This window comes from Lactuca saligna, chromosome 9 (genome assembly GCF_052625555.1).
Source record: "Lactuca saligna cultivar CGN05327 chromosome 9, ASM5262555v1, whole genome shotgun sequence".
NCBI lineage: Eukaryota > Viridiplantae > Streptophyta > Magnoliopsida > Asterales > Asteraceae > Lactuca > Lactuca saligna.
The window spans coordinates 48,889,068-48,899,696 of NC_136425.1; the positions used below are offsets into that span (position 1 = coordinate 48,889,068).

At 32.8% G+C, this 10,629-nt stretch overlaps 1 protein-coding gene across 1 annotated transcript; it reads left to right on the top strand.

The window, feature by feature from the left end:
* Positions 1-6,752: 6,752 nt before the first annotated feature.
* On the top strand, positions 6,753-7,738 carry LOC145014072 (AT-hook motif nuclear-localized protein 27-like). Its single transcript, XM_078972441.1, has one exon. It carries the CDS (start codon positions 6,859-6,861, stop codon positions 7,612-7,614), a length of 756 nt encoding a protein of 251 aa, XP_078828567.1. The 5' UTR covers positions 6,753-6,858; the 3' UTR covers positions 7,615-7,738.
* The last annotated feature ends 2,891 nt before the right edge of the window (positions 7,739-10,629 follow it).

A 10,629-nucleotide genomic window follows, 5' to 3' on the forward strand; every position in this document is an offset into this window, starting at 1 on the left:
GTTTTGTTGGTTTTTCTTTAGTCGGATCGGTTTTTGCTCACCCCTATGACAAGCCCAGAAACACAGGTGTTACAGCTGCTGCCCGACAATTCTTCTGAACTGCGGCCCCACTATCTCCCCGAGCTATCAATACCAATATAACACTTAGTCAAACTATCCTCCGAAAGTCAACTAATTCAACTCTGGTAAAAGTCAAAGTCCTGGTCAAAGTCAACCTTCCAGGTCAACCCTACTCGCCGATGCCTACTGACTTGCCGAGTTCATATGCTCAGAGTCCTTCCATTCACGACTCGACTTGCCGAGTCTACCGATTTCCGAGTCCTGACCTGTCCAACTCACTGAGTCCCCACTCAAATCACTGATCCGAGTCTTAACTCGAAGGGTTTGGGTTTTCGCGACTTGACTCACCGAGTCCAAGGCAATCTTCAACAGACTCGCCGAGTTGTCCTTCCAACTCGCCGAGTTTCTGCCCAACTTCATCCAACTCGCCGAGTCCACCCATGTGACTCACCGAGTCGCTCTAGTTCTTAATCCATTCAGTGGCTTTCGAGTCATGCAGGGGCTCCAAATCATAGATCCATACTTCCAAAGTCCATTCCCCATGTAAAGTTGCAAACTTTACGTATAACTAAGTAGATCAAGGCTCAAAACACTACAAACTAGGGTTTAAGACAAAGAGGCTTAACAACCAACCCAAAGATTGATGCTTTATGATTTTCTAGGCCAGAATACACTTAGATCTAAAGTAGCAACTTCAGATTTGGGCTCCAACTCGAAATGATTCAAGGATATGGCATAGAAGCCCCAAAACTCATAACCAAGATAGATCTAGATGCAAAGGAGTCCAAGTACTAGTTTATTACCTCCTAATGCTCTGAAATTTCTTCTTAATCCCGGATCTATATCCCCTTCTCGCACCTCCAAGATCCTTCTTCCTTCTCCAAGATTTAATGCACTCTTCAAGGCAAGAATTAGCCCAAAAACGGATATGGTGGCTAGGGTTTGGTGTTCTGGGTTAGAGATGCAGTAAAGGAACCCTAGGGAAGAGAATGAGACGTTTAAATAGGCTCCAAGTCCTGGATTTAGGGTTTTCCTCGTTCAGACCAGACTTGCCGAGTCCCCATTGCCGACTCGCCGAGTCGGTTACTTAATTGATCCCCTGGATCTCGCTCCGACTCATCAAGTTCCTCCCTGGACTCGATGAGTTGACCCTTTGACTTAGGTTTTCTTTCCTTTCTTGACCTTTTTGAATTTGGGTGTTACAATACTCAATCCCTGGTCTCTTTTATAGACCGATATAACAATTATATTCAACTATAATTGTTCAACAAGACTCTCTACTCTAGATAGTTTCATTTGATTACAGTTATTCAACGTAGCTCAAATACTTAGCTTGTATTGTACAATATTCATTATCTAAAACCGTTTGTGTACATTTCATAGCAATAAATTGTTGTATCAACATACTATAATTCATAGGCATAAATAACTACACTCACACCTCACAGCTCGCAACAACAAACAATAAGACTAGTTATTTAACTTGCATAACATAGTGCAAGTATAAGCTCAACTACGTCAGTTCTTTACTTTGCATGATAATAACTTGCTATAATACTTAGCTATACCAGCTTAATACCATTTACAAAAACATGCGAGTTTATTATCCTTTTAAGAAATAAAGTATTGATCACACATATAGATATCTATTGTCATATTTATTTCAACATATAATAATATCACACATATAGATATCTATTGTCTAGAATAGAAGTATGGTTACTCACCTGGAAATATTGTTAACATATGGAGTTCCAGCTCTTGAAGTCTCATAACCGCTCTCATTCCACATATTGTTAAAATAACATATAATCATGAGTATTATAATTTAAAATACTACCTATTTACTCATAAATGTAACTTAATACTCCTATTAAGTCTTATTATCTATTTACCTCCAAACCAACCATATTTCAGCAACTAGACATCTTAACTCATTAAGACATTAACCAATATCTCATTTAGCTACCATATTATCAATGTAGTCATCATAACTTCAAATAGCACCAATTTGACATGAATTAATTACATGTCTTAATATATTAAGTCAAAGGTAATTATAATCCACAAATATGCTATCGATATCACCTAATTTATCCAAATATCAATTCAATTTCAACCAATTCAACATTTCACTAATTAGGGTTCTTAATCACCCATTTCACTAGCTATGAATCTAACCCTAAATTTGGCGTAAAACTATAGGGGTATACTCTCTAAGCTCCCCACAACCTCACTACTATGATTTTCTACCAATTCAAACATTAGGGTTTATAAACCCTACCTCAATTTCCAGCTATATATCAAGAATTATCCAAGAATTAAAAGATTATACCTTTGATGAGAGTAAAGATCAACTAATCCCTATACTCCTTTTGATTTTTCCTTCAAAACTCAAGCTCTAATATAACCAATATTTCCCCTCCCATGCGTTTTTCATACATGTGTAAAAGAATTAAGAACCAAAAAAATATTATGGGTGATTATACATCATACTGAAGTTGGCCTCTACATGTCGCTTCCAACACTAGCATGCCTTACATGCTTATTTTAATGATGTCAACTTAAGATTTCTTACATGTTGCGTCTGACATAAGTACACACCATATTCTCCCTCTTTTAGTCGGAACCTTGTTCTTACTATACGTCCTGTAATACTCATGTATACGTCACGCACATTGTCACAAGACCACTTTCAAGATTTATACATCATTCTTTTCATAACTTAGTACCAACACACATTCCACACACATATTCAAAAAGGATTCATGTTTACATCCTCTTAATTTTCATATAAACATGCTACACCCTTCATTATAATACCTACCATGAAAAACAAATATTACATAATAGATTGTGTTAGTCCACCTTTAAGCCAGGTAAACTTAACCAAATTATGTTAGTCCACCTTAAATTGAACAATTTCTTAGTAACACTAAAATGTGACAATTTGGCAAAAATTCTTGGGTTATTTCCATAAAAGACCTTATGTTTTGACTTTTTTTTCTTTTTAAACCTAAAACATTTTTCTTTTCCGAAAAAAAATCCAACTTTTACCTCTTACTTGTTATTTTAGACCCTAGCATGTCACCAAAAAGGAATTTAAGTATTTTTATTTCATAAAAGACCCTACATTTTGTACATTTTTCCAATTTAGACCTAAATGTTTTTATTTCAAAATAAACTCAACTTTAAAATTGATTACAATCTTCAAGACTAGTTGTATAACGTACTTCTTAACTACACCGATTTAGTGAAGCTTAACTTCATCCATGCATAAAAAAGTGATTATATCATGTTAGTTTTTACATAGACATCGATTTAAATAATGTAATTATTATGTCTATATTTATTTATGATTGGGCAATTCTTTGTCCACATATATTTATTAAAAAGAAAAAGAGTAGTTGTAAAAGCTATTTCTTCCTTACACCAAGTTCATGTAGTTTAATTCCGTCAAGGCATAAAAAAACATAATTATATTCTTTTAGTTTAAATAAAAAATACCGATTTAACTTTTGCATCTTTTGGTATCATATTGCTTTACGCATGAAACATTTTCTTTGAGCCATTACACATACAATGAAATTGTTGAGTCTAATTTATTTTTCATGAATTTAATATAAATAATAACAAAATGTTTTGTCTACATTTTGGAAAATTACGTTATCATTCTTGTTATTTGGATTTTCAACTTATGATGAAATGGTTTCATTCACAAAATATAGTTTTATGTATTTATATGTGATGTTAACATTTTTAAGAAAGTCTTAAACTTGAATCTTATATATCTAAACAAAACTATTATGAATGTTTAGTATTAATATTTTTATGTATCTGTTTGACATAATTATAACATATTATTTAATAACGGGCTAATGCTATAAAATATTCTATAACTTTGGTTTAAGAATACGATAGTGAATGCGTTTGTTAACTGTTTTAAAAAAAATTAATTAAAAAAATCGGCCAACAAAATAATATAGAAAAGTGAGAGAAGGAAATATGTCTAAACTCACCAAATAAGTATAATAGACAAACTAAAAAAATAGTATACAGTTTGTTTACATGGTAATTTTTTTCTACAAATAAAAAAATGGTTATTATGTTAAAAGATTCTTCCTAACCATGTATTATCCATGTTACCAAAAAAATATCAAATTAACATAAAACTTTTTTTAGCGGTAATAATAACATTTTTTATACACAATATATCAAGTTTAATGATATAATATATATCCAAAATAAAGTTTAATTATATCTTTTAGATAAAAATAAAATTTTGCAATTCTTCTAGTTTATATTTGCTAGAATGATAATAGAGTAGATAACATTTTTTAGTGTATAAATGTATACTTTCTTTTTCGGTGTAGTGAAACAATATCTTATATATTTGGTCTTGAAGATTATAACCAATTTTAAAGTTGTGTTTATTTTGAAAAATAAAAAACATTTTAGGTTTAAAATGGAAAAAACTACAAAATATTGGGTCTTTTATGAAACAAAAATACCTAATTTACATGTTGGTGACCTGTAAGGGTCTGAAATAACAAGTAACATGTAAAAATTGGGTTTTTTTCGGAAAAGAAAAAAAAAATTAGGTCTAAAAAGAAAAAAATCAAAATATACGGTATTTTATGGAAATAACCCAAAATTCTTGCCAAAATATGACACTTTCGCTAGGATTTCTCAAAAAATGTCACATTTTCCCAGGAGTTCATCCTAAAACATATGAACTTCAAATCAATACTTTTAAATGTGAACGTTAAACCCAAGTTTGTGTTCGTATGCATCTAAGTGTTTAACCATGCTTAAGAGAATTTTATGTTTGAATTTTTCTAAAAATTAAAGTAAAAATACAAAGCTTTGGTTTCTATACGGGAAAAACTATGAGACCTCAAAAGTATTTGGAAAATACCTCAAAATGATATCTTTTTGTGATTTGGTAGTATTTTTTTTTTTTTTTTGGAAAGGGAACTTCCCTAACGAGGGTTTCCGGGCCAGCTTTCGCGCACCGATTAATCCCCCGCTGCAAACATAAAGCTTTGCCTCATACCCTGAAATCACTGCAGGCGAACCTCCATGACCACAAGGGCTGAGTGGTGCCAGGATTTGAACATGGGTCAATAGGTTATCCACCATATCTTCCACATGTCTTACCAAATCACCACAACCCAAGTGGTTTGGTAGTATTTTTCATAATTTGGTAGGAACCCCTATAAAATGACTACTTATTTATGTCATTGTTTAAGTTTTGTCTATTTTCTTGAACGAAGTTAAAAGATTTGTATTTTTCATTCAATATGGGTGGTTTTAATATGATTTATAAAACCAAGGGGAATAATAATCAACTTCTTTGGAAAAAAAAACAAATAAAACGTCGAACATATAACGGATCATGCATTATAATGGTATATCCTTTAATTCTATGAATGTAGTCTTTAAAAGATTGAGCTTTGCCATACAAAAAGGCGTAGCGGCGCAGCTTGTTGCCTGTTTGTTATCTCACTTGTTGTACGATGATAATTAAATTTATTTAATTCTTAAAAAAAATATATATTTAAAAGTTTGAAAATGCAAAAATGAGGTACCAACTTCCAAAACAAAAAGTAAGTTATCATAATACACGAGGAAGTATCCATTAGTTCTAAGACATAGTTCAAATGAATCTATTACTAAGGCATTAAACTCGTTATCTTTATTCATTTCTCTCTAAGCTTATTTGTTATGAGGACATTTCAAAATACGTGTGTTATATGTTAGGATTGGAAAGCCTATTGAGCACATTTCAAAGTACATGTGTTAGGATTAGAAAGCCTATTGAGTATACCCGATGTTAATTATTGATGAGTTTTGGATACTGCTGATTATCCACGCTTAAAGTCAAACAACCAAAACTTGTTTTTAAGACCAATATATCATATATAGGAAGAAGCTTAAACCAATTATCATTGCTTTTAAACTTTAATCATATCCCCAAACTAACACATATATAATTAAAGGATACAATGAAAATGTTTATAATTCCAAACGAATTCAATGTTAATACCCAAAATCTCCCAAACATGGTTAACAAATTTGGTAACAGTAAGAACAAAGCACAACTTTAAACTTTTGTCCATTCTAACAAATTAGGTACTTTTGCCCATTCTAGAATATTTTAAATAGATGGGCTGATGATGTTATAAAAAATTATATAAAAAAAATTCATTATTTGAGATGTTATTTAATATGAGGTTTAAATTAATGAAATAACAAGTAACAATATTTTTAAACTATAGCATAATTTTATCATCACATCGAAGATGTTTTTATAAAGATGTTGGACTTGGTTGAAGATATTCTTACAAAGATACGGGACTTCGTCGAAAGGATCAAAAATAATGGAACCTGACGATTCATTTGACCGTCGTTACCTCGAATTATAACCGTTGAAAAAAATGTGAATTTTGGATATAAAAGTAGACAAAATATCGAACTAATTATCCGAATTTGACTTTAATTCTTTATGGAGAAACACAGCTTACTTTTAAAAACTAAAATCTATTATTTTCTTTCTAAAAGTTCTACTTAATAATAAACATGTATCGAATAACGCACCAGTATAACATTCGTTTAACAGTAACAGAGATAAAAAGTCGTACACTTTTATATAATATATATTTTTTTCCTTTCATTCGTTTTAATTTTACAATTAATGTAGGATAAGATAAAGGCGTGGGAGTCTTTATTTAGTGGGTGGAAGCCGCCGGTTTGCACTTTAAAGATTGCTGCAAGTCAAGACTTAACAGGTCTTCAATGGCGGATCACGACGACCACCATAAACATCACCCCAGCTCGATTCACCACCTACTAGACCCTGCTTCACCAGAAGAAACGGACGGCAGTGGTGGTCCTACCCGCCGTTCCCGTGGTCGTCCACCAGGATCCAAGAACAAGCCCAAACCACCGGTCATCGTCACCCGTGATAGCCCCAACACCCTTCGCTCTCACATTCTTGAGGTATCCGCCGGCGCAGACATCGTCGAAAGCCTCAACGTTTTCGCTCGCCGTAGAGGAAGGGGAGTTTCTGTTCTGAGCGGGACAGGCTCCGTAGCTGACGTCACTTTGCGTCAGCCTGCGGATCCTTCGAACAACGCGGTGACGCTCCATGGGAGGTTTGAGATACTGACGTTTTCAGGCACGGTGCTTCCGCCGCCGGCGCCTCCCAATGCTGGTGGGTTGTCGGTATTTTTGGCCGGCGGAGGAGGACAAGTGGTGGGTGGGATCCCGGTTGGTACATTAGTTGCTTCCAGCCCGGTGGTTCTTGTGGCGGCGTCTTTTGCGAATGCGGTGTTTGAGAGACTGCCGTTGGATGAGCCGGAAGAGGAAGGTGGAAGCGCACAAGTTCAACCGACGGCTTCTCAGTGTTCGGGGGTAACAAGCGGCGGCGGAGGGGTTTCTGTTTTTAACACGGCAGCGGCAGGAACCAACAACAGCGGTTCCGATTACCCGTTTACAGGTGATGTAATGGGTTGGGGATCGAATTCAAGAACTCCTTACCAACGAGATTAATATTTGAAAATTTAAGTTTTGTACTTTTATCTTATCAATGCAATTATGCAAATGAAAACGAACAATAATTTGGAAATTTTGCATGTACTTTTGATCATTAATTTCATTGATAAGTTTTTATTTATTCTTTTTTAAATAGTATTTTAATCTTAAATAAAGCAACGAGTAAACAAGTCAATTCAACTTCACCTTCATAGTATCTAACGAAATATGAGTTCAATACAACTCTTTAGCAGTTTAGCTGAAAGACACATATTCTTGCTCCGATCACTTATTCACAACCTTGTTAAGACCCTAAACGAACAGATCAAACACAAACACAAATAAAGTCATGTTAATCATGTTTATATTCATTCATTTAAATTAGCCTAACAGGAAGGAATAAAATAAAAAAAATTACAATATTCATGTTCACAAACATGCTTTACCAACAAATATAAACAAACACAATCGAACATTTAATATGATAATGTAATAAAAAAATAATTGAACATAAATAAATATAAATAAGTTTAAATGGACTAAAACATTCACAAACAGTGACGGATCAGCCCCATTTAGCGGGTGCATAACCCTACTTAGAAATGTGTCCCACCATTTTTATTATTAATAAACCCTTCAAAAATCATATTTTTACTAAAAACACCCTTTTTAACACTTATTTGTACATTAAATCGCCCCAATTGACATTTTATTTACCTCAAAACCCCAAAAAAGTTTTGAATTTTATGCGTTTATATTTTTTTTTATGAAAATGGACCCCACTTATATTTAGTTGTGGATCCGCCACTGTTCACAAACATAAATGAACGAACAAAACCATTGTTTATGTTTGTTCATTTAACTAACCGAACGAGAATATTTGTTTATATTCGTAGTTTATTAGATAAACAAATATAAACGAACTTCCCATCAAACGGTTTACTAAACGTTCGGTTCGTTTACAGTCTTAGATTCAAACATTATAAAGTTGGTTAATTATGTCAAATAGCATAACAATTATTTAAATGCAACTTTAAGAGCATATTTTATATTTTATATGATTATGGTGAAGTCGATCGAAAATCAACCTTCAAAGTTTGAGGCTAACGAATCTTCCTAGAAGCAGTGAAGGAAAAACTTACTGGGTTTCTGAGATATGAAGTTGTAAAAAATAAAAATAATAATAATATATTTTAATTTTATGATTTTGGTGTGGTAAAGCTACCCGGTTGAGCGTATTTTGCATGTAGTCGGCGTGAACACCTCCGCAAGGGTGGCATGGTTGGCATTGTCATTGTTGGTTGCAATTCGAACCATGGTTGAAGACGTCGCATGGAGGAGACATCAATCATTTGGTCGTTTAAATAATATTTATTTTCATCTTTACAAATACTAAAAATATCATCTAGCATTTTCACAAATTTCACTCTTTTTACTCGATCTTTTACACAAACACAATTTAGTTATGAAAAATTATTCATCATCGTCTTCAGATGAGGAACATGTTTTTCTTTAATGCATTCCCTCAAGTGGCTGGCACAATTAGGTGAAAGTTTGAATGCCCCAAAAAGAAGTAGAAGATATCTAAATAGGGATCGTGAATCTACAAACGAACATTTTGTACATGACTACTATGATGATGATTGTTTGTACGATAATGATGCATTCAAACTTCGTTATCATTTGAGTAGATATGTATTTATGTGTGTAGGTAACGATTTGAAAGATAATTACAAGATCTTTCAACTGATAACTGATATGAGATGCTAGAAAGAGACGTGTGTTTACGATGATACAACACACTTCGTTATTTGGCATTACAACATGACGAAGGACGTATAAGTTGAATATGTGAAGATGTTTGAGAGATGAGCACGAGAGTATATATGTATTAATTTTGTGAATATGTGGTAGAGCTTTATGGTAACATATATTTACGATATCCAATGAGAAGTGATGTCGAGCAATTATATGCGGCACATAGCAATAAACACGGTTTCTCATGAATGATTGGATGCATTGATTATATGCATTTGATGTGGGTAAATTATCTCAATGCAGGCGGGGTCAATAAACATGCATATCCTACAACAATGCTAGAGGCAGTGGTGTCACAAGATCTATGGTTTTAGCATGGATACTTTGGTATGTCATGATCAAACGACGATCGGTGCATCGTCGATAATGAACAAAATTTTGTTGGGCAAAACACCTAATGAATTACCTTTTATTATGAATGGAAATGAGTAAAAATATGGTTATTATCTTGGTGATGAGATATATGCATGGTACATTATATTTGTTAAATTGTATCCATATCTACAAGATGAAAAAAGAAAATTGTTCAAAACAGCACAAAAATGGATAATAAAGGATGTGGAACATGCTTTGGATTCATAAAGAAGAAATGACATATACTTAAATACCCAAAACGATCAAAGGACATGAAAAAAACTAAGAAAAGTAATGTATGATGTTCTACTTTTACATAAGATGATAATAGAAAAAAATGGTTATGCTATTTTTATATATAATCGGAACAATGAATTTAACTTGCATTCACAAATAGTACCTAGTACAATACCATACTTTGCAAGCATTTTAGAGATACAAAATGCATAAACACACACAAACTTTGTTATAATTTTACGGAACATATATATACGAAAGACAACAACGGTATATAGATGACGATGATGTGGACGAAAATGACTAGAAACTGTTTAACAATTTGTTGTTCGTTTACCCGTTACGTTTATGTAAAATTTTCTTTTTTAATTAATATAAAAGAAAAGTATAATATTAGTTAGGCTTAAAAAAAATATTTTTATATTGTTAAAGGAAATATTATATAATTATATGTTTATTAAAATAAATAAGAAATTAAAATGATATTAATAAAGTGAAGTATAGATCATTTTCTAAGACCAACTCCAACCCATCTCTATTTTTTTCTCCATAAATGAAGTAAAAAATTAAGTAAATAGTGTTTCATCTCCAACCCTACTCCATTTTCTACCCCAAAAAATATAT